Consider the following 26,345-nt stretch of genomic DNA (forward strand, 5'->3'; position numbering starts at 1 on the left):
AACCTTCGCATATGAGTTGTACAACCCTTTACGGAAAATACAAAACCGACATGCCTCACCTCAAAAGAATATATACAAAAAAAAATATTGTAGGAAAAAAGTAAGTCTAGAACGAACATTTAAACTGGTTTGGAAATTGCACCAAGCGATCTGCATGTTTTAGAAGTTAGGCACTAAAATTTTGGGAAAATTATTGGTCAAATCTTTAGAAACTTATTACAAAACGAGCTGTCATGAGAGATAACCACTTGTACTAAGGGAAGCTAGGATATTGAATCTTTTAGGCTTGTTTCCAAAACATGAACTTTAGGAGGCGCGGAAGCAATAACCACTGAACTTCTTTTCTACTCTGTAACAAAAATAAGCTTGTACTGTTTAACATAGGGAAGTTGTACTTCCTGCCAACAAGCAGGTGTGCTATCAGTTCCATGAGTAAAATCAGTGAATTGTCTTGTACATGGATTAACAGAGAGTACAAAGAGAGGATGAGAAAGGGAATCGCCGGCCGTTTCCATGATGAAACCTCAGGAGCTCTGGCTGACCCGGTCCAGCGGCGAGTAGGGGCATGGGGCGGCGAGCGCGACGAGCAGGGGACGGGAGCGTGGGGGGTCTGTAGAAGTGGCGCAACGGATTTGATGGAACAGAGAGCGCGATGAGCCGGAGACTGGGCACCGGACTTGGAGGCAGGGTTATGCAGAAGGCAAGCCGGCCATGCTGCAGAAAAACCAATGTCATCGGCGGTGCAGGAGGACCAGGTCGTCGGCGGGAGACCGGCTCCACATGCGGTGCTTCATCGGGCCGGCGGGAGAGCGTTGGGAGGCGGAACGGCCGGAGCACGGGAAGAGGCTCAGGGGGCCTGGCCACCGACGACGTGAGAGCACGGGGAGAGGCGCCTGGGGGCCTGGTCGCTGACGGCAGGGGAAGCCGGAGATGCGGGGCCGTCGAGTCGAGTCGCGGCGGCGCGGGGATCCTCTGGGTGGCGGCGGCGGGATAAGACGCAGTGGCGCGTGAGCCCTCTAGGTGGCGGAGTGCTGGGCACCCAGGCGCCAGCGCGGGGGGGGGGGGCTCTAGACCGCCGGTGGGTGGCCGGCGGCGGGTCCTGGCGGCGGCGGGAGGCAGGAGGGTGTGGGGAGCACGATGGATTGGGTGGTCGTACGGGTGGGTTGGTGGGGTTCGTGCGTGGGCGGTCAGGACCGGCTGGTCGACTTCTTTTCCATCTGGATCGGCTTCGCGCCCTATATAGAGGGAAGTGGTGCTCAAAATAATATTTTGAGCACTGGTTTCAGAATAGTGTAACCCTATATATATATATATATATATATATATATATATATATATAGATATATATAGGATCGCACTATTCTGAAACCGATGCTCAGAATAATATTCTGAGCATCATCTATCCCTATATAAGACGCGATCCGCACAAAAAAAACCACCGATCCGGTTCCTTCCTGGAAAAATATCAACCGCTCCACCTACCCCGTTTTCCGCTCCTTCCCTGCATGCATCGCTCCCCTATTCTCTACCCGACGAGGCAGGGCTCCTCGCTGCTGCCCCGGTGTGCTTCCGTCGCCGGCTCCCAGGAGTCCAGACGCCGGCGCCTCTTCGGATTCCACCTGCCGCCGCCTCCCTGAGTGCACCCGCCGCGGCGGCCTGATGTCTACGTGTGCTTCTATTCCTGTAGACAGTGTTGGGCCTCCAAGAGCAGAGGTTTGTAGAACAGCAGCAAGTTTCCCTTAAGTGGATCACCCAAGGTTTATCGAACTCAGGGAGGAAGAGGTCAAAGATATCCCTCTCAAGCAACCCTGCAATCACGATACAAGAAGTCTCTTGTGTCCCCAACACACCTAATACACTTGTCAGATGTATAGGTGCACTAGTTCGGCGAAGAGATAGTGAAATACAAGTGGTATGAATGAAATGAGCAGTAGTAACGGCGCCAGAAAAGTGCTTGCTGGCGTGCAGTTGATGGTAGTAATATTGCAGGAAGTAAACAAGCAGTAAAACAGTAAACAAGCGATGATTGCAGTATTTGAAAACAAGGCCTAGGGATCATACTTTCACTAGTGGACACTCTCAACATTGATCACATAAATAAATAAGTTCTCTTCCCTTGTGCTACATATACTCTTGTTTGATAATGAACATCATTCGTTGTGTAGGGCTACAAGAGCACCTCAATGCCGGAGTTAACAAGCTCCACAACATTCGGCATTCATATTTAAGTAACCTTTAGAGCATAATAGATCTTTGCAATTTAAACCGAGTACTAACATAGCATACACACTGTCACCTTTACACTATGAAGGGGGAATAAATCACATCAATACTATCATAGTAATAATTAACTCCATAACCTACAAGAGATTATGATCATAACCTACGCCAAGTACTACACGATGCACACACTGTCACCATTACACCGTGAAGGAGGAATAGACTACTTTAATAACATCACAAGAGTAGCACATAGACTAATAGTGATACAAAGCTCATCATATGGATCTCAATCATGCAAAACAATTCATGAGATCATTGTATTGGGGTACAGAGAGAGATTAACCACATAGCTACCGGTAGAGCCCTCAGCCTCGATGGAGAACTACTCCCTCCTCATGGGAGACAGCAGCGTTGATGAAGATGGCGGTGGTGTCGATGGAGGAGCCTTCCGGGGGCACTTCCCCGTCCTGGCGGCGTGCCGGAACAGAGACTCCTGTCCCCCAGATCTTGGCTTCTCGATGGCGGCGGCTCTGGAAGGTTTCTCGTACCGTGGCTTTTCCGTATCGAAGATTTAGGTCAGGGACCTTTAAATAGGCGAAGAGGCGGAGTCGGAGGGGGTACGGAGGCTCCACACAGTAGGGGGGCGCGGCCAGGGCCTGGGCTGCACCGGCCACATGTGTGGGCCCCCCAGGGCTCTCCTCTGGTGGCTCTCGGGTGTTCTGGAAGCTTCGTGGAATTCTAAGATGCTGGGCGTTGATTTCGTCCAATTCCGAGAATATTTCCTTACTAGGATTTCTGAAACCAAAAACAGCAGAAAACAGGAACTGGCACTTCGGCATCTCGTCAATAGGTTAGTTCCGGAAAACGCATCAAAACGATATAAAGTGTGAACAAAACATGTAGGTAATGTCATAAAACTAGCATGGAACATAAGAAATTATAGATACGTTTGGGACGTATCAAGCATCCCCAAGCTTAGTTCCTACTCGCCCTCGAGTAGGTAAACGATAACAAGGATAATTTCTTAAGTGACATGCTACCAACATAATCTTGATCAACATTATTGTAAAGCATATGACATGAATGCAGTGATTCGAAGCAATGATGAAGACAATGAGTAAACAATTGAACCATATAACAAAGACTTTTCATGAATAGTACTTTCAAGACAAGCATCAATAAGACTTGCATAAGAGTTAACTCATAAAGCAATAGATTCAAAGTAAAGGCATTGAAGCAACACAAAGGATGATTAAGTTTCAGCAGTTGCTTTCAACTTGTAACATGTATATCTCATGGATAGTTGTCAACATAAAGCAATATAACAAGTGCAATAGGTAAACATGTAAGAATCAATGCACACAGTTGACACAAGTGTTTGCTTCTAAGATAGAAAGAATAGGTAAACTGACTCAACATAAAGTAAAAGAAAGGCCCTTCGTAGAGGGAAGCAGGGATTAAATCATGTGCTAGAGCTTTTTAAGTTTTGAAATCACATAGAGAGCATACAAATAAAGTTTTGAGAGGTGTTTGTTGTTGTCAACGAATGGTAATGGGTACTCTAACTACCTTATCAACCAGACTTTCAAGAGCGGCTCCCACGAAGGACGCTATCTCTACCAGCAAGGTAGATCATCCCTCTTCTCTTTTGTTTACACATGTACTTTAGTTTAGTTTTTTTTATTTTATTTATGGATGACACTCCTTCCAACCTTTTTCTTTCACAAGCCATGGCTAACCGAATCCTCCGGTGCCTTCCAACATTCACATACCATGAAGGAGTGTCTATTTGCAAAATTAAGTTGCTTACTGATGAATTAGAGCAAAACATGTGAAGAGAATTATTAATGAAGGTTGATTAATTGGGGGCTGGGAACCCCGTGCCAGCTCTTTTTGCAAAATTATTGGATAAGCGGATGAAGCCACTAGTCCATTGTGAAAGTCTGTCAAAAGTAAATGACAAGATCGAAAGATAAAACACCACATACTTCCTCGTGAGCTATAAAACATTGACACAAATAAGAGATAATAGATTTTGAATTGTTTAAAGGTAGCACACGAAGTATTTGCTTGGAATGGCAGAGAAATACCATGTAGTAGGTAGGTATGGTGGACACAAATGGCATAGTTTTTGGCTCAGGTATTTGGATGCACGAGAAGAATTCCTCTCAATACAAGGCTAGGCTAGCAAGGTTGTTTGAAGCAAACTCAAGTATAAAACGGTGCAGCAAGACTCACATATTAACATATTGTAAGCATTATAAGACTTTGCATCGTCTCCTTGTTGTTCAAACACCTTAACCAGAAAATATCTAGACTCTAGAGAAACCAATCATGCAAACCAAATTTTAACAAGCTCTATGTAGTTCTTCATTAATGGGTACAAAGTACATGATGCAAGAGCTTAAACATGATCTATATAAGCACAACAATTGCCAAGTATCAAATTATTCAAGACATTATACCAATTACCACATGCAAAAGATTTTCTGTTTCCAACCATATAACAATGAACGAAGCAGTTTCAACCTTCGCCATGAACATTAAGAGTAAAGCTAAGAACACATGTGTTCATACGCAACAGCGGAGCGTGTCTCTCTCCCACACAAGCATGAATTTATTCAAACAAAACAAAAACAAACAGACGCTCCAAGTAAAGTACATAAGATGTGACCGAATAAAAATGTAGTTTCAAGAGAAGAAACCTGATAAATTGTTGATGAAGAAGGGGATGCCTTGGGCATCCCCAAGATTAGATGCTTGAGTCTTCTTGAAATATGCAGGGATGAACCACGGGGGCATCCCCAAGCTTAGACTTTTCACTCTTCTTGATCATAGTATATCATCCTCCTCTCTTGACCCTTGAAAACTTCCTCCACACCAAACTTAAAACAAACTCATTAGAGGGTTAGTGCATAATCAAAAATTCACAAGTTCAGAGGTAACACAATCATTCTTAACACTTCTGGACATTGCCCAATGCTACTGGAAGTCAATGGAACAAAGAAATCCATCCAACACAGTAAAAGAGGCAATGCGAAATAAAAGGCAGAATCTGTCAAAACAGAACAGTCCGTAAAGACGAATTTTACAGGGGCACTTAACTTGCTCAGATGAAAATTCTCAAATCGAATGAAAGTTGCGTACATATCTGAGGATCACGCACGTAAATTGGCAGATTTTTCTGAGTTACCTACAGAGAACCCTGCCCAAATTCGTGACAGACAGAAATCTGTTTCTGCGCAGTAATCCAAATCTAGTATCAACATTACTATCAAAGACTTTTCTTGGCACAACAATGCAATAAAATAAAGATAAGGAGAGGTTGCTACAGTAGTAACAACTTACAAGACTCAAATATAAAACAAAATTACTGTAGTTAAATAAACACATGGGTTATCTCCCAAGAAGTGCTTTCTTTATAGCCATTAAGATGGGCTCAGCAATTTCAATGATGCACTCCCAAGAAATAAGAGTTGAACCAAAAGAGAGCATCAAAAAGAAAATTCAAAACACATTTAAGTCTAACATGCTTCCTATGCATAGGAATCTTGTAAATAAACAAGTTCATGAAGAGCAAAGTAACAAGCATAGGAAGATAAAACCAGTGTAACTTCAAAAATTTCAGCATATAGAGAGGTGTTTTAGTAACATGAAAATTTCTACAACCATATTTTCCTCTCTCATAATAACTTTCAGAGGCATCATGAACAAACTCAACAATATAACTATCACATGAAACATTTTTATCATGAGCTATAGGCATAAAATTATTACTCTCCACATAAGCATAATCAATTTTACTAGTTGTAGTGGGAGCAAATTCAACAAAGTAGCTATCATTATTATTCTCATCATCAAATATAGGAGGTATAGTATCATCGTAATAAACTTTATCCTCCATAGTAGGCGGCACCAGAAGACCACTATGATTATAATCATCATATATCGGAGGCATATCATAATCAACATAAACTTTCTCCTCAATACCCGGAGGACTAAAGAGATCATTTTCATCAAAACCGACCTCCCCAAGCTTAAATTCTTCCATAGCATTAGCAACAATGGTGTTCAAAGCATTCATACTAATAACATTCCCATTAGCATGCATAAGTTCCATGGGTTTTTTAATTTTCTCTTCAAACACATCATGTCCTAATTCAAGATAAAGTTCATAAAGATCTCTCATTTTGTTGTTGTCTTCCATTAAGCCTTACTAGTGTAAAACAAGAGACAAAAAGATGCAATTGCAGGATCTAAAGGAAATAGCTTCAAGCACACACATAACGGCAACAGAAAAATACTTAGTTACCTGGGACCGGAGTATGAATGCCTTTTACCTTTCCTCCCCGGCAACGGCGCCAGGAAAGTGCTTGATGTCTACGTGTGCTTCTATTCCTGTAGACAGTGTTGGGCCTCCAAGAGCAGAGGTTTGTAGAACAGCAGCAAGTTTCCCTTAAGTGGATCACCCAAGGTTTATCGAACTCAGGGAGGAAGAGGTCAAAGATATCCCTCTCAAGCAACCCTGCAATCACGATACAAGAAGTCTCTTGTGTCCCCAACACACCTAATACACTTGTCAGATGTATAGGTGCACTAGTACGGCGAAGAGATAGTGAAATACAAGTGGTATGAATGAATATGAGCAGTAGCAACGGCGCCAGAAAAGTGCTTGCTGGCGTGCAGTTGATGGTAGTAATATTGCAGGAAGTAAACAAGCAGTAAAACAGTAAACAAGTGATGATTGCAGTATTTGGAAACAAGGCCTAGGGATCATACTTTCACTAGTGGACACTCTCAACATTGATCACATAAATAAATAAGTTCTCTTCCCTTGTGCTACATATACTCTTGTTTGATAATGAACACCATTCGTTGTGTAGGGCTACAAGAGCACCTCAATGCCGGAGTTAACAAGCTCCACAACATTCGGCATTCATATTTAAGTAACCTTTAGAGCATAATAGATCTTTGCAATTTAAACCGAGTACTAACATAGCATACACACTGTCACCTTTACACTATGAAGGGGGAATAAATCACATCAATACTATCATAGTAATAATTAACTCCATAACCTACAAGAGATTATGATCATAACCTATGCCAAGTACTACACGATGCACACACTGTCACCATTACACCGTGAAGGAGGAATAGACTACTTTAATAACATCACAAGAGTAGCACATAGACTAATAGTGATACAAAGCTCATCATATGGATCTCAATCATGCAAAGCAATTCATGAGATCATTGTATTGGGGTACAGAGAGAGAGATTAACCACATAGCTACCGGTAGAGCCCTCGGCCTCGATGGAGAACTACTCCCTCCTCATGGGAGACAGCAGCGTTGATGAAGATGGCGGTGGTGTCGATGGAGGAGCCTTCCGGGGGCACTTCCACGTCCCGGCGGCGTGCCGGAACAGAGACTCCTGTCCCCCAGATCTTGGATTCGCGATGGCGGCGGCTCTGGAAGGTTTCTCGTACCGTGGCTTTTCCGTATCGAAGATTTAGGTCAGGGACCTTTAAATAGGCGAAGAGGCGGAGTCGGAGGGGGTACGGAGGCTCCACACAGTAGGGGGCGCGGCCAGGGCCTGGGCCGCGCCGGCCACATGTGTGGCCCCCCCAGGGCTCTCCTCTGGTGGCTCTCGGGTGTTCTGGAAGCTTCGTGGAATTCTAAGATGCTGGGCGTTGATTTCGTCCAATTCCGAGAATATTTCCTTACTAGGATTTCTGAAACCAAAAACAACAGAAAACAGAATCGGCACGGCATCTCGTCAATAGGTTAGTTCCGGAAAACGCATCAAAACGATATAAAGTGTGAACAAAACATGTAGGTAATGTCATAAAACTAGCATGGAACATAAGAAATTATAGATACGTTTGGGACGTATCACGGCCGCTGGTCAGACTCGCAGCTGCCCCTTAGTAGGCAGTGAGACGCGCGAGCGATGCCGCCGCCGGCGAGCCACACGCCGCCGCTCCCTACGCGCACCCCTGATACGTCCCAAACGTATCTATAATTTCTTATGTTCCATGCTTGTTTTATGACAATACCTACATGTTTTGTTCACACTTTATGTCATTATTATGCATTTTCCGGAACTAACCTATTGACGAGATGCCGAAGTGCCAGTTCCTGTTTTCTGCTGTTTTTGGTTTCAGAAATCCTAGTAAGGAAATATTCTCGAAATTGGACGAAATCAATGCCCAGCATCCTATTTTTCCACGAAGCTTCCAGAACACCCGAGAGCCAGCAGAGGGGGGCCACAGGGCCACCAGATGATAGGGCGGCGCGGCCAGGGCCTGGGCCGCGCCCCCCTATTGTGTCACCGCCTCGTCAGCCTTCCGACTCCGCCTCTTCGCCTATTTAAGCCTCCTCGACCTAAAACCTCGATACGGAAAAGCCACGGTACGAGAAACCGTCCAGAGCCACCGCCATCGCGAAGCCAAGATCTGGGGGACAGGAGTCTCTGTTCCGGCACGCCGCCGGGACGGGGAATTGCCCCCAGAAGGCTCCTCCATCAACACCACCGCCATCTTCATCAACGCTGTTGTCTCCCATGAGGAGGGAGTAGTTCTCCATCGAGGCTAAGGGCTGTACCGGTAGCTATGTGGTTAATCTCTCTCCTATGTACTTCAATACAATAATCTCATGAGCTGCCTTACATGATTGAGATTCATATGATGATGCTTGTAATCTAGATGTCATTATGCTAGTCAAGTGGATTTTACTTATGTGATCTCCGGAGACTCCTTGTCCCACGTGTGTAAAGGTGACAGTGTGTGCACCGTGTGGGTCTCTTGGGCTATATTTCACAGAATACTTATTCACTGTTATGAATAGCATAGTGAAGTGCTTATTTATATCCCTTTATGATTGCAATGTGTTTTGTATCACTATTCATCTATGTGCTACTCTAGTGATGTTATTAAAGTAGTCTATTCCTCCTGCACGGTGTAATGGTGACAGTGTGTGCATCGTGTAGTACTTGGCGTAGGTTATGATTGTGATCTCTTGTAGATTATGAAGTTAACTATAGCTATGATAGTATTGATGTGATCTATGCCTCCTTCATAGTGTGATGGTGACAGTGTGCATGCTATGTTAGTACTTGGTTTAGTTGTGTTGATCTATCGTGCACTCTAAGGTTATTTAAACATGAATATCGAATATTGTGGAGCTTGTTAACTCCGGCATTGAGGGTTCGTGTAATCCTACACAATTAGTGGTGTTCATCATCCAACAAGAGAGTGTAGAGTATAGCATTTATCTATTTATTCTGTTATGTGATCAATGTTGAGAGTGTCCACTAGTGAAAGTATAATCCCTAGGCCTTGTTTCCAATACTGCAAACACCGCTTGTTTACTGTTCTGCTGCATGTTTACTTCCTGCAATATTACTACCATCAACTGCACGCCAGCAAGCACTTTTCTGGCGCCGTTACTACTGCTCATATTCATTCATACCACTTGTATTTCACTATCTCTTCGCCGAACTAGTGCACCTATACATCTGACAAGTGTATTTGGTGTGTTGGGGACACAAGAGACTTCTTGCTTTGTGATTGCAGGGTTGCTTGAGAGGGATATCTTTGACCTCTCTCCTCCCTGAGTTCGATAAACCTTGGGTGATCCACTTAAGGGAAACTTGCTGCTGTTCTACAAACCTCTGCTCTTGGAGGCCCAACACTGTCTACAAGAATAGAAGCACCCGTAGGCATCAACCCCCAACCTAACCCCAGGACGCCGCTCCTTCTTCCCCCACCGCCCTCATCTTGAGGTCCGAGTCCGGTGGGCTAGCACCGGCATCACACAACACGGCTGCTCCCGCCCAGGTCCGGCGACCATGCTCCGCCGCCGGCCCTGACCGACACGCGGCCGCCCCTCTGCCCCGCATCGCCGGAGACCCGCCCTCCGCCGCCCCTTTGCCCCACGTCGCCGGCGACCCGCCCATGGCTGCCCCCTACCTGACCGCGTCTAATTCCCCCCATTCTCTCTGTTCGTTTTAATCTCTCAAGGACAGTTCATGATTTTTTTTTTTGGATTTGGCAGCACATGTACTTTTTATCAGGAAGCACAACGTTTACAAGTTGGGCAGTACAAGCTTATTCTCAAGGGTAGCTCACGATTTTTTTTCTTGCAATTGGCAGCGCACGTGCTTGTTGGCAGGAAGGAGAACTTTTCTAAGCTCGGTAATACAATCTTATTTTTTGCAGAAAAGAAGTGTACACATCAATTCTGAAATTGTACGACATGCTAATTATTCCATATGTTGTTTACAATCTCATTTTTTTCTTTTTGCATCTTTGTATTCCATGAAACTTTAAAGTTTCGTTTACTATGCCATGATATTTCTCTTAATTATAAAACAAAAACATGTTAATTATGTCAGGGCATCTAAATTATCAAAGGAAACCTGTTAATATGTGGGCTAAATGAGGAAAGGTGGAATAAAACATTGTCCCAACAAGACACACACAAATTCGGTCCTCAAGGTACACAAGCTCGGATCGGGAAGTACAAGTTATTAATCCAAATAAGTACACAATATTAGATGGAGAAGTATAATTGCAGATCTACATGTTGGGTAGTAAACTTATCACGTGATATAAAAACTGACCATGGGAAGTACAAAGCGTCGGTTTTGGAAGTGCAAAACAAAACAATCCCATCATCCGTGCGGAAGTTCAAATAATCGACGATGAGAAGTACAACCATTCGACACGAGTAGTACATACACTTATGATAGGAAGTACAAGAAAACCGACAAAAATCCAAATGAAGAAAAAACAAAATAATCCCGTCATCCATGAGAAATTTCAAATACTTGACGATGAGAAGTACAACTATTCGGAACGAGCAGTACAAGCACTTATTATAGGAAGTACAAGGAATCCGACAAAATACAAATGTAGTAAAAACGAAATAATCCCGTAACCGCCAAGGAAGTTCAAATAGTTGATGAAGAGAAGTACAACCGTTCAACACGAGCAGTACAAGCACCTATTATAGAAAGTACAAGAAAACCAACAAAATCCAAATATAAAAGAACGAAATAATCCCGTCACCCTAGGGGAAGTTTAAATAGTTGACGGAGAGAAGTACAACCATTTGACACCAGTAGTACACCTACTTAATTTAGGAAGTACAAGAAGACCGACAAAATCCAAATGTACAAAAAACAATAATAATCCCATCACCCGTAAGGAAGTTCAATACTTGACAATGAGAAGTACAATCATTCGACACGAGCAATACAAGCACCTATTATAGAAAGTACAAGAAAACCAACAAAATCTAAATATAAAAAAATGAAATAATCCCGTCACCCTATGGGAAGTTTAAATAGTTGACGGAGAGAAGTACAACCATTTGACACCAGTAGTACACCCACTTAATTTAGGAAGTACAAGAAGACCGACAAAATCCAAATGTACAAAAAACAATAATAATCCCATCACTCGTATGGAAGTTCATATACTTGACAATGAGAAGTACAACCATTCGACACGAGCAATAAACCCACTTAATATAGAAAGTACAAGAAACCTGATATAGTCCAAATTTAGAAAAAACAAAATAATACCATCATCTACGAGGAAGTACGAGCAGTGATTCCGAGAAGTACAGGCGGACACAACAGTAAGTACAAGCGGTAATTACATCAAGAAAATACCCCCACATAAGTTCACATGTCAACGTTGTGAAGTTCAAATATTAGGATCCCGGAAGTACATAATCTCTTAAATAGAATATAGGGACAATCTAAAATTATCATTTCGAAGCACACATCCTAGTTTTTGTAAAACACACTAGTATCAAAACATTTCCTGGAAGTACAACCACAAAGGCCAGGAAGTATAAGGACATGTCGCGGGAAGTTCAGATGTGCGTGGTTGTGTTGAGCATTTTGTGTGGCCATGGACCTCAAACGGACACCGTATGAGAAACTTATAGTCATTTTACTGAACACTTTCGTGAAACAGCGACGATAAGTACAACCTCATTTCCCTAGAAGTACAAGTTCGTGTCGAGGAAAGTTCAATGCTCTGTTTTTACGGGGCGGAAATCTATTGTTCAAATCTTATCGATTTGATCACCAACCACTTCAATCATTGTCACCAAAAGCTTTATATGGTAGAGTATATGTCTAATTTCATTACCTACAACATTTTACAACAAATAAATGGATCTAATCTATCAAATTCAAATCATTATCCCACAAAATATACCGGAAACATGATTTCAAAACTTCTAAAATTACTTTCAAATCGTTTGGAGTTGGCAAAAATGGTAGATACGAAAAATATGCACCATTTTGAGACCTTTCCAACAGTATATCATTTCATTGTTTAAATATAACGCATGGAAATCGCGGGGAAAATCATTCGGTGCCCGTCACACAAAACGGGCGGACAGTAATTCAAATTTTTCTATTAAACTATAAGGAATTAGAGAAAACAATTGGAATAAGAAAGTTGCGCCTAGTCCATAGCTTTCCAACGCCATATCATTTGCATCATTCCAACATACGGTTGAAACAAATCATCAAAATTACTATCCGCTCGTTTTTTGAGTATGTCCGAATTTCTGTATTTTCAAAATAATTCAAAAACTGTGAGATTTCGAAAAAACTTCAAACATGAAAAATTTGCGCAATTTCATTATCTTTCCATCGGTATATCATTTGCACAGTTTCGATAAGCGATTCGAATATCGAACTAAAAGTTCGTTTTCTGGCCATATAGAAGCGTTTTCGTATTTTCAAAATTAAATTTAAACTGTGAAAAATCTGTGAAAAGTATGAACATGAAAAAGTTGCGTCTTTTCATTATCTATCCAACGGTATATCATTTTATAGTTCCGCCAAACGGTTGAGAAACACGAAGTAGAATCAGTAGCTCTGAAGAAAACGAGAAGTTCAGGTATGTTCGACAGAAAGGTCAACCATGTTTTCCAGGAAGTTCAATCTTGTGTCCAGGGAAGTTCAAGTCGGTGTTCAGAATATTATTCTGCAACCGGTTATATATAGTTTTGTATGGAGAAATGACAAACAAATCGCTGTAAGGTGTTGCACCGATATTGGTTTTGTCACATATAAAAAATAAAATAAAATTTCAATCTCAAATTGGACTAAGTGTTGTTTAAAAGGTAGCACAATGAGCTAGAAGTTGTCTATGCTTGATTTAGATGAGTTCTAAATATTGTGACGGATTCTACAAACGAAGGCAGAGTATGTCATTGTTTTGACAATGACTGAGGATGTTAAGTCAGGAAGTCCTTTGAGAACTTGGTGTAGTTCCGATAGTGTCAGAACTTCGAAGCTATATTGTGTGTGACAATATTAGTGACATATTTCAGACCGCGGAATTAAGGTTCCACCAGAAGACCAAACATATTTAATGCCGACTCATTTGGAAAATGAGTGATGCGTTGAGACGCAAATGAATTGCAAAATACATACGTTTCTGAGCGTGTCAGATCCGTTGACTAAAACCTCTCCCGTGAGCGAAACATAATAAAGCACCAGAAGGCCAAGGTGTTATATCTTTACAAATGTAAACTAGATTATTGACTCTAGTGCAAGTGGGAGACTGTTGGAGATATGCCCAAGAGGCAATAATAAAATGGTTATCATAATATATCTTTGTGTTTATGATAATGTTTGCATACCATGCTATAATTGTATTAACTGAAACATTGATACATGTGTGTTATGTAAACAACAAGGAGTCCCTAGTAAGCCTCTTGAATAACTAGCTTGTTGATTAATAGATGATCATGGTTTCGTGATCATGAACATTGGATGTTATTAATAACAAGGTTATGTCATTGATGAATGATGTAATGGACACACCCAATTAAGCGTAGCATAAGATCACGTCATTAAGTTCATTTGCTATAAGCTTTCGATACATACTTACCTAGTCCTTCGACCATGAGATCATGTAAATCACTTATGCTGGTAGCCTGGAAGGGTACTTTGATTACATCAAACGCCACTGCATAAATGTGTGGTCATAAAGGTGGGATTAAGTATTCGGAAAGTATGAGTTGAGGCATATGGATCAAGAGCGGATATTGTCCATCCCGATGACGTATAGATATACTCTGGGCCCTCTCGGTGGAATGTCGTCTAATTAGCTTGCAAGCATATGAATGGTTCATAAGAGAACACATACCACGGTACGAGTAAAGAGTACTTGTCGGAGACGAGGTTGAACGAGGTATAGAGATACCGATGATCAAACCTCGGACAAGTAAAATATCGCGTGACAAAGGGAATCGGTATCGTATGTAAATGTTTCAATCGATCACTAAGTCATCGTTGAATATGTGGGAGCCATTATGGATCTCCAGATCCCGCTATTGGTTATTGGTCGGAGAGAAGTCTCAACCATGTCTGCATAGTTCGCGAACCGTAGGGTGACACACTTAAGGTTTGATGTTGTTTGAGTAGATATGGAATTTGGAATGGAGTTCGAAGTTTTGTACGGAGTCTCGGATGGGATCCAGGACATCACGAGGAGTTCCGGAATGGTCCGGAGAATAAGATTCATATATAGGAAGTCACTTTCCAAGTTTGGAAATGATCTGGTGCATTTATGGAAGGTTCTAGAAGGTTCTAGAAAAGTCCGGAAGAAATCACCATGGAAAGTGGAGTCCCGGAGGGACTCCACCTTGCATGGCCGGCCAACCCTGAAGGGGAGGAGTCCCAGGTGGACTCCACCAAGGTGGTCGGCCACACCCCCCAAGGAAGGGTGGGAGTCCCACCTTGAGTAGGAGTCCCACCTTGGGTAGGTTTCGTCCCTTTGGCAGGTTTTCGTTTCGGGTCTTATTCGAAGACTTAGATACCAACTCTTGGGGATTTCCACATATATAATGAGGAGCAAGGGGAGGGGGCCGGCCACACCAAGCCCTAGTTGGCCGCACCCCCTAGTTGGTAGGCGCCAAACACCCCCCTCTCCCCAAACTCTAGCCTCCAACCTTGGCCGCCCCCTTAGTGGCCGGCGCCCAAGCCTCCCTCTCCCCAAACCCTAGCGCCCCTCCTCCACATACGACTCCCGCAGCGCATAGGCGAAGCCCTGCCGGAGTTCTCCACCACCACCGCCACCACGCCGTCGTGCTGCCGGGATTCCGAGGAGGATCTACTACTTCCGCTGCCCGCTGGAACGGGGAGAAGGACGTCGTCTTCATCAACACCGAACCTGTGACCGAGTACGAAGGTGCTGCCCGTTTGTGGCACCGTCAAGATCTTCTACGCGCTTTTGAAAGCGGCTAGTGATCATCTTCTGCAACAACGAGATCTAATCTCGTAGGCTTTTGAAATCTTCAAGGGTTAGTCTCGTGATCCCCTCGTTGCTACCGTCTACTAGAATGCATCTTGGGTTGGTTTTCGTTCTTGCGGTAGAAATTTTTTTGTTTTCTATGCTACGAATCCCATCAGCTATTTGAGCGATTCAATAATCCGCTTCCGGTCCAAGTTTGCACCGATTTCGGTCCATATCGGCAATACGATATAATCCATGTTCGAATCCGCATCCAACCATTATGTGCCCTGATCTGAATTCACTAAAAGTGTACGGGTAAATGATATAAAAATAACAATGTCTGATTCAATCTGTTTACACCCCTACATGAATGGCAGCGCAACCCGGCACGAAATTGAGGAAGGGAGGCCCACTTGCAGGTGACGTCAAGCATTTGCAACGCAACAACCCATTTGGGTGTGGTGCGTTCGTTTGTGCCCGCACAAACGGAAGAGCCTGCCTAACGGGGCGACCTTTTTTCTAGGCTGTCGATTTTAAACAAGGGATTTGTTAGTTCTAACTTTGTGGTTAGTTAAGTTTTTTACATTATTTGATTTGCATCTTGATTTATGCTAGTCATGAGTTGTAACTGCAATTTGTTGATATCATCTAACTGGGAACAAAATTAGTTCTTAGTCAACTGACAAATAGTCACACCCTTTAAACAAAACGTCCTCGATCCATCTGGGAGTAAAGAGTATAGCTCGCTGGTCATGCTGTCTTGTGGGCTTTCAATCTAATCTCAAACACTAGAGGTTTTGACTCTAAACGCAAAAACGGAGTTACCTCAACGAGTAGAACACGTTGGTGATGGGATTGGCTGTCATGGTCATAGAAGAAAATAAGAGAGAGAAAGTGGGAAAGTAAGAAGAACGGGAAGGGAAACAGTTGATGATACCATCCTTCGTGGCAACTGACTCTGTCATTGAATTTTCAAAGTCTCCTATATACCCCAGAAGACCAGATCGAGCGGAGTACAATCGTTGCTTGTTGGTCGCTCCTAGCCTCATGCTACTTGCTAGTTGCTACTCCTCGCTACGCGTTATATATAATCCAGAAATTCTTCTGGGGCTACTAATACAGGTTCTCTTTGATATCCCGAGTATCTGTGAGTCTTATTTCTCAAAGCACCATTTGCTCGCCGCGATAGTTTCTGCTGCTCAAAGCCATGGAAACCAGTCAAAACAAGGCACCTTCGTGCTACAACTTCCTAAAGAAAGGCCTCCTCCTGCCGAGCCGCAACCCGAGGCTATTCACAGCGGTCTGCGCCCTCTTCCTCGCGTACACCGCGCCGCTCCACCTCGCCAACGACCTCGCCATCCAGCCCCTCAACGACGCCATCCAGCTCGACATCCAGGCGCTCAACACCACCGAGCCCGGGAGCCTGGAGTACTCCCAGCTCGTGCAGGAGATCAAGAATGACGCCAAGGAGTTACTGCTCGTCGGCGCGGGGTACCTCCTGTTCGCCGTCGTCGTTGGATCCGCAGTCCGGATCATCGTTCTCTTCGCCGCCGTCTGCACCTACTCCGACGACCAGGGCACCACTACCTTTGGCGCGCTCCTCGGCCAAGCCAAGGCACGGATCAAGGGCCCCCTGCTCACGCTCGCCTTCGTCTACGTCCTGGAGATCCTACTCTACGCCCTCCTTCTGGTGGTGACGACAGCAGCTTTTCCCATCATGGTTCTCCTAGTGAAGCAACACTCCGTGGCTTTATTATTCGTGGCCTTGTTGCCCATCGTTGCTGCCGCCGTCTGCCTCGTCTACTTCTCTTTCCTCTGCTCTTTCAGCGTCGTCGTCGCGGTGGCCGAGCCCGGCTGCCACGGCGCAGCCGCGTTAAGCCAGGCGTGGAGGCTGGTCAAGGGGACAAGGAGGCAGGTTGTGATGTACCTGAGCGCTACCAGTGTCCTGGCCATCGCCGTATCGCCGGTCCACACGCTTGCAAATACGTGCGCGGGTAACAGCGTCGCCATCGGTTTGCTCCTGGATTTTGCGTACGCGCTTCTGCTGGCACTCGTGCAGCTCTTCGCCCTCTGCGCCATGACCGCGTTCTACTACGAGCGCAGGGAGATCATCCACACCCACCAGCTGGGGGCTACTGGATACGCAAAGATACCATCCACGGAAGAAGCAACCGCATGATCCATCCATCCGTCGTTTGCTCAACTATGTTATCAAACCGGTTGCTTGCCACAGAAATTTCCACTTGTAAACGTGTAATACACGTACTATATGTTACTAGTACAATTTACTCCTTTTCAATAGGCATGCCACATGGCAATGTATTTTTGTTCACAATTACACCCCCTCCTACAAAATATAAGTTTATTTATAAAAAAACAGAAAATTGCATGAGATTACCCGTGCTATATAATAAATTAATTAAGAGTAACACGCCGTTCATGTTGTGGTGTGGGCTTTCAATCTAATCTCCAAACCTAGAGGTTTTCACACTGAACACAGAAATGGAATCCCCTCGACGAGTAGTACAAGTTGGTGGCAAAAAGTTCTGTTGTAGAACTCATATCGTGGAAGAAAATAACACCGAAAAAATAACACCGCTGGCAACGACACCACACTGTGAACTGTGGCGCCCGTGGCATCGGCGCCACACAAACAGGCTCGTCAAAACGGCTAAGTCTCAGACGAACTGTCTTACATTATGTTTGGGCAATTATAAGTGGATGTGTGGCGCCGGTGTGAGCGGTGCCACACATCGTGCCATGTCAGCGTCGAGCACACCTCAGCGTCGAGGGCACCACGTCGGATGGGAGAGTGGCGCCGGCCGCACAGGCGCCACATAGTAAGGTGTGGCGCCGATGAGCACACAAAAGGGTTAGATGAGTGAAATTGTTTGCCCGGGGGGTCAGTCTTTGCTATAGTTTCAGAAAAGGATTATTTTTGTGTAAATCACCAAAACACGGAGCTCTCCCGCCGGTGGGGGCCTAGATCCAACCTGCCTCCATGGCCTGGAGGCCACATAGGCGAGGAAGAACAGCGGCGGCGCCGACGGGAGTCGACAGACCCTAGTCGCTTGTGCATGGGGGAGAGGAGAGGAGGGGTACATGCAAGGTGTTAATGATTTCATGAACTTATTGAGACAGCAGGTGAACGAAGATGAATCAATATTGTGCCCATGTACTCGATGCCATAATGTCATACGACAAGATCAAAAATAAGTTTTAGCTCACCTAAATTGCTACGGCATGTGCTAGACCTATACTAAGTGGGTTTATCAGTGATGACGAGTAGTGGCGACCATAGTTTGTATGATAGTGACGGCGGAGAAGGATTTGAGCATGGAAATGATAATAATTATGATGATAACGCATCAAGTATGCTTATTATTTGGAGAAGTTTGGTAACAAAAGTGGTAGCTAGTGTGCCTAATTTGTATGTAAAGCTGCTTGAAGAAGCAAAGAGAGAGCTGCATGAGGGATGCAACACTTACACAAGGTTGGAGTTCATTATGAAGCGGATATATGTGAAAACATGCATATTTTTTTGGAGGCTTTTAAATTTTTTGCGGTTCGCGTCGTTATACGGGATCTGATCTGCACCTGGAACCGAAAAATGAGCGGTTATTTTATAGTCTTCGCTCGTTCACGGGGTCTGCTAGAGTTCCTCTAAAAAGTGTCACGCTTTGGGCATGGCACCGGGTTTTCGTTCAAAATTACACCCCCTCCTACAAAATATAAGTGTATTTTACAAAACAAAATTGCACGATATTATCCTTACTATATACTAAAGAGTATAATGGCGCTCATGTTGTGTTGTGGGCTTCCAATCTAATCTCCAAACCTAGAGGAACACAATACTCTACGACGAAGATTTATAGAGAGCTAATTGGACATCATGATATACCAGACCCCATCCTTAATATATTGAAGACATCCAACTTCCCAGGACATAAATTTTTCGCCTCGTTACTCCTGCAAAGCCGCCTGAATACGTAAGATATTATGAAGACAAAGAACTTTTATGTTCAGTTTTCGCCTTTTTGGACTGCATCTTATGTGACACATGCCCTGAGGAGGACATCACTCATTTCTTGTACCAATGCAGCTTGAGTCAGGGTTTTTGGTGGGGTCTTAGATTTCAATGGAGCACATATCTTAATATCTATGATGTGATCAAAGATGCCAAAAATAGATACTTATCTAGGTTTATGATCACTGGATCATCTGGGAGCAAAGAAATGATGCCATATTTCGAGGAGATAACCCAATAATAGGGAAAACGCTATAGAGACAGCTTAAATGGAAGCGGGTTAGGTTTCCAGCACGCGGCAGCTATTTCTGGCAAAGGGCCCAAAAGAGGCACACGGCTAATTAATATGTGGGGCCCACCGGAACATGGGACCAGAATTTACCGCAATGAGCCACCTCGAGGACACGCGACAGGTATAGCACGACTAGTCACATGCGGGTATGCCTGTGTGCTTCTAATTGGTTTGGTCCGGAAGGGCTAAACTATCTTCTGCGTGCGCTTTTCTCCCGTGAAGGTTGGATCCTTCATACACTTCAAATACAAAGGCGATGACGTGCTCACCGTTAAGTTGTTTGAGGGCACAATGTGCCGGAGGTACTACCACACGGACAACGGCGAAAGAACGAACAAAGTGACGAAAGCGATGTGAAACCATCCATCTGATTTATTAGTTTAGGGTTGAATTCATCGCTTTAGGTTTCAGTATATACTTCTCTATTTTCTATTATATAAAATTATATTACCGCAATATATATATATGCATGCCATCTAAATCAAATAAAGTTATTGCATCCATCTCATTTGTATATATCTCTTTTTGTTTAAATTAACATTATGATAAAATTACATGTTTTCAAATACAGTACAAAAAATAAAAAATAAAACCAGGGTGGACTATTGTAACACCCCAAATTTCAATAAAAAGAAAGTTAGAGAATTCCAGAAAGCAAATTTTCAAACCAACAAAAACTTTTCTATTTGCATATAGTACCATGCATAGGACTTGTGCATTTGAGTGATATGCCATGATGATTGTTATTACTTGTATTTGATATGCTCTAAAACCCTAGTGTGATCATATGAGGATCACCAATCAAATAAATCAAAGAGGAAGAAATTCCATAATTTGAAAAACCCTAAAAACCCTAACATATGCCCTATGGCATTTTTATAAATTTTGACCCTAGACCAATTTGGTCTTCACCATTAGTTGAATAATGTTATTAAACACTTACTAAAACTTTTGGAATCAAAGATTCACAATTCAAATGGATTTCAAACACAAATTCCACTCACATATGATAATGGTCAAAACTGAAATTTATAGTCTGATCACCACTTTGAGCCCCTGCAATTCAATTTTCCCAAACCAATTCTTGCTAACTCTTTGCACCTTTTCAAAGTCAACATCAAGGTGAACAACTTTGATGAAGATCCCCCTGCCAAATTCATCTTTGATCAATAGCTATGCTCATCCAAAGTTGCAACATTTTAACAAGTGCAACAATCTCCACTTAGCCATTTTGGCCAATCTTTGAATTCAAATTTTTCCACCACCACCTCAAATCACCTCTGGTCAATTACAACTAATACCAACACTCACTTTTCAAACACATTCACCTTTGGAATTATTTCAAATTTGGACAATTTTGTAAATTCCAAAATTGAACACTATTGGGCACTATTTGCTATAGTGATTCTACCAACTCTAATCTACCTTGTCCCCTGGTCCCCTCTAACCCTAAGTGCTGCATAGAAACCCTAGGGAGAGAGAGAGAACAAGCAAAGACATGGCCATGCCGGCCACATGCCGGCCATGTCGAACCCCTCTCTTCTCCCTTCTCCCTCAGCCCTGGCCCTGGCGCCCACACTCGCTACCTCACCTCTCTACCTCGCCTAGCATGGCCCTGTCGCCGTAGACGCCGGGAGCTCGCCGGAGATCGCGCGCCAAGATCAGCCCTGGATGCCGCTCGCGTCGCGCATGGACGCCACTGGCCACGCGCCGCGCCACCATCTCGCGTTCGCTCTGGCCCCGCTGGCTAGCCGTTGAGCATCACCACGCCACCACGACACCGCCACACATGGCCACGACCCGACCCTGGACCGCCGCCGCCGTAGACGGGGAAGAAGATCCCGCCACTGCCGCGACATGCCCGGAAGCAATTCGACCCAACCAGGCCCTCCCCGACCAAGCTGTCGCTGCCATTAGACTCGCCTGGACACGTAGAACACTGCCATCACCTCGCCTAGCTCGACCAGCCGCCGGAGAAGCCGCGCCATGGTCGACCACCACCCTGCCCCGCAACCCTTGCTCAATCCTATAAATAGAGCGTTCCCTGGAAGCAACTGAGCACACCACCTCACTCCCCACCCTTCACCACTTCGCCTAGCACCATTAGCCACCTCGATCGTCGCCGGAGCAAGGCCAATTACAAGATCGGAGCCGCGGAAGCCCTGGAGAAATCGCCATTGATCCAGGCCACCTCGAGCTCCGCCACTGCTACCAGCTGCTTCGCCGTCGTCCACACCTTCCCCGAGCACACTGCCATCCCTCGCTAGAGCCGCCGTACGCTCTCCGACCCCCTACCAGAGCCGCCGGTTAACTCCCCTCTCACCGGCGGGACGATGAACTGGAGCCGTTCGATCGGATTCTAATCCTACGCCCCACATTGAAACATACCGCTTCGGGCGTTATGAGCCGCTGACAGGCGGACCCCACCCTGTCAGGCAGCCCGCGCGTCCGTGGACCGTGGTGGGCTGGCTCGGGCCGTTTTTAAAGCTTCTGGCCCAACTAGTTTTCCCGCCGGCCTGTTAAATTCAAATCCAGTTTAATTATTACAAATCCATTTCAATACTGCCCAAACTTTGAAATTCAGTATTTTCAAATTGGCTAAACCAAATCTAGTGAATTTTATATTGTTAGAAAGCCACTGAAATTCTCTACAACATGCCACTGGCCCCATGGTCAGATTCTTTGTAGAATAAATATGATAAAAATAACAAGACAGGGACTTTTCCCTATTCAAATAATTCTTAAAAATCAACCAAAATAGATATTAAGTTAATTCCAACTCTAATAGCTCACATTTGACTTACACTAATTGTTTATGCAATAAAATGGTGTGGTCACTTTGCATGATCATGTCATGGTTTAATGAAGGGATATTTTGACTAGTTTAACTAGTTGATATTGTCCAAAACTATTAAAGTTAAATTGTGTGAAGTCTTACACTTCATTTAAACTTGTCTCACATGGATTCATGGGATGTTTGGACCCCTGGTCCCAAACTCTCTTGTATGAATTACTTGAGATTTAAATCAAAGGTAGTGTTATTTAAATGGTATGAGGTGACCCACCTCATTTAAATCATTTTCCCAAATGATGATGATGATGAACATTTGACTTAGGTCAATATGAGTTCATACATGATTGTTTGAGAAATTAAATCTTAAGAAGATTTCAATGAGAGGAAATTATTTCTCAAGAATCCTATGGAAACTATCTTTTACATATGGAATACAAAGAAGTGAATTCTACTTAAACCCCACAACCCATGCAACCTAGTTTATTTATTTGTGTGCATAGAGTAGTTTGTGTGTTATATGTGATGTATGGAATAGCCATTGAATTAGTGAGTAATTATACTCGTATTCAAATTTAGACGGTAGCACCGGAGAGTACGCCGAAGAAGAAGGTTGCTACCAAGAGGAAGAGGAGGAACGGTTTGAGAACTACCAAGGCAAGCTACTACCAATGCAAGCTACTACCAATGCAAGCTAATATTCTTGCAAAGTGCAAAGCCCCTTGGGGCAAGGCACCATGTTTCTTACCTTTTCTTATATGAACCCATCCCAAGTTTTTACTTTACAAGTTTTTACTTGTTTTCTAAATGAGTTACTTTTATAGTTAACTTTGGTCAAAGTACAAGTTGATTACTAGAGTAGTGAGTTAGTCTTCTCCAAGCAAAGCAAGTTAGCACCCCTCATGAATTAGAGCTAGTGCTAATGAATTAAAACTTGACTACTCTAGATGGGACATTATGATTCTTGGAGGATTTTTGGAAACCTTGGAATGAAGATGCATTCCACTGAATGATTTTTGAAGGTGAATATGACCAAGAGAAGATGGTGATTTTTGATAAACAATGATGTTGGTTTGAATGGGATACCTTTCCAATTCTTAAGTACCCCCACAATACCTGATTGTGGGTAGGGCTTAACTGGAAGTTTATGCGTCTTAGTATGGGTTCCCTCTAAACAAGCGTCATCGGGGTTATGCCGAAAGCTGCCTCTACAACAAAAGAAACGATATGATATGATGCGAAATGAGGTAAATGTCCGGCCCAAGCCCTGTGCAGTTCCCAGGCTGACTGTCTGTCTTCACTGGGAGGATGAAATCAAATGTTGTGGCACAAGTGTGCAACCTCTGCAGAGTGTAAACCTATTCGAATAGCCGCGTCCACGGTTATGGACGGTTGGAAAGGCCATACAGTTTCCGATGTCATATCTTTGAAAATGATGTTGAAAAGGATGATGGTAAAATGACTTGTGGTGGATTGAATTGAAATCACCACTTGAATGGTGGGAATGACACTAATGTTCCCATTTGAGTTAGTTAGCACTTGAATAAGCTTTTCTCAAACTTTGTGAACTAAAACTAGCTTTATGCAAATAAAACTAGAGCTTAGCAAACCCTACTAGAATGTCTAGCACTTACATTAGTATTAGTTTGCGAGTACTCAACGTACTCACGGCTTTGTCCCTGGCTATTCAAATGGCCAGAGTATGAAGATGACCAAGGAGATGACCAGCAGGATGCCTACGACAACTAAGCGCCTTCCGACGTCAAGCGTTGGCCTGTGGACTAGAGAGTCCTTGTATCTTACGCTTCCGCTATGTTGAACTATGAACTTGTGTTTGTTCGTTGATCAATAGATCAACTATTCGTGTAATATGGATCATGTGATTCCAATTTGTAAGACTTATGGTTTGTAATGAATGATGACTGTGATACTTAACTATTATGCCTCGCAACAACAATATTCCTGGGATTGCGATGTATGACATAATAGGCATTCGGACTTAAAAATCCGGGTGTTGACAAGTTGGTATCAGAGCCATTGTTTGACCTTAGAAGACCTTAGTTAGAATGGGCGTTCTGAAAAATTTAACTTTGAAATCAAAATGGAAGAAATTATTTGTGAAAATTTACTACACCCTTATCTTTGAGACTTTGCCAAAATTTGATGAATCATGTTCGGTTTTATTTAAATCAACTTAAAATTTTGCCACACTTTGCACTCTCTAACTTACTCATCCAATTCTCTTTCAGATGGAGCCGAATGAACCCATCAACACCAAGTTTTATCAGCTTGGGAACGGAGGAAGCTTGATCTTCGAGCACGACCTCAACGCCGTCTCTGACTTCCTTGGGCGCCCACACCCCGAGTTTCACGGGGTTCAGCTGGACGACACGCCCGGAGGAGAGTTGCAGTGGGTGATCACTGCCGACTTGAGGGGCAAGATGGAGCCTCCCACTTCGGAGAGGATCCTCTTCTCCTTCCGCGAGAGCAACTGGCTCGACGGACTCGCACGTGGCCTACAGGAGGCACTCGCGCGCCTCTGTGGACAGAACGTGGTGCGCATCCTCGCCTCTCGCTACGCCCACCTTGTGAGGCGTGATGCTGCGGGAGTGCCCATGGAGCTGCAGCCGCACCCGGAGTTGAGGCACCATGCTGAGCACCTGGACTTCATGCTCTACCAGACTCAGAGGGACCTCGACGCCACTCGCGCTTACGCGAACCAGACCCATGCTCACATCACCGACCAGGGTGAGGCGATCAAGTTACTCAACAACGACCGCAGGAGCCTTCGCCAGCAGCGTGCCAAGAAGGACGCTACGATTCGCCGCCTTCGCGCTCGGATCGCGTCACTTGAGGCCACTGTCAAGGCCCAGGAGGATCAGATTCGTCAGCTGGAGGATGACGATGGAGGCATCGACATTCAGGGAGGAGACGCCTTTCTGAGCGATGACAACGACTTTGAGGAGGACGAGAACACCGAGGAGGAGGACTACGAGTTCCTGGAGGCAGGACCCGACGACTACGTCCCGATTGATGTCGATGATGAGGAATAGTTGCACTAGTTTCACTTATAGTAGGTGTGAGTTGTATCCCGTCCTTTGTATCGTAGCATGAGAATGGTTCTTAAAACCATTGGAGTATGTGTGTAGTTTGTACTATGTGTTGCATGAATGAATGAATGTTATGTTTGTCATGAAAAATTTACAAGTTTTCAAATGTTTTTCAAACTTAAACAAAATGAACCATAGAATGTTCCCTCTTATCTCATAATCTTCTACATCTTCAGATGGCCCCTCCGAATCGCACCAACGACGCGATGCTGCAACTTCTGCAAACCATGCTTGCAGACCGGGAAACCAAAAGAGCCGAACGCCAAGCCAACCTCATCGCTTTGCAGAACATCGCCAACCAAGGCCATGGAAATCATGACCACCCCGGATCCAAGCTCAAGAACTTCCAAAACACCAACCCTCCGGTGTTTAGCAAGACCGAGGAGCCCCTCGACGCCGACGATTGGCTCCAGACTATGGAGAACAATCTTGAGGTAGCCGGAGTGGAAGCCAACGAGAAGGTGTTGTTCGCCACTCACTATCTCGCTGGACCAGCCCGCGCTTGGTGGACAAGCACCCGTGCCATGAACGGAGGACAATTCATGACTTGGGAAGATTTCAAACTCAAGTTCAGCAAGTACCATGTACCCCCGGGTCTTATCAAGAAGATGAGGGATGAATTC

General features: G+C 44.2%; 1 protein-coding gene across 1 annotated transcript; it reads left to right on the forward strand.

Moving 5' to 3' along the window:
* Window positions 1–16,591: 16,591 nt before the first annotated feature.
* Window positions 16,592–17,896, forward strand: LOC127300333 (uncharacterized). The gene has a single exon (XM_051330431.2). The coding sequence runs from the start codon at window positions 16,710–16,712 to the stop codon at window positions 17,679–17,681; it is 972 nt and encodes a 323-aa protein (XP_051186391.1). The 5' UTR covers window positions 16,592–16,709; the 3' UTR covers window positions 17,682–17,896.
* The last annotated feature ends 8,449 nt before the right edge of the window (window positions 17,897–26,345 follow it).

Source organism: Lolium perenne, chromosome 5 (genome assembly GCF_019359855.2).
Source record: "Lolium perenne isolate Kyuss_39 chromosome 5, Kyuss_2.0, whole genome shotgun sequence".
NCBI lineage: Eukaryota > Viridiplantae > Streptophyta > Magnoliopsida > Poales > Poaceae > Lolium > Lolium perenne.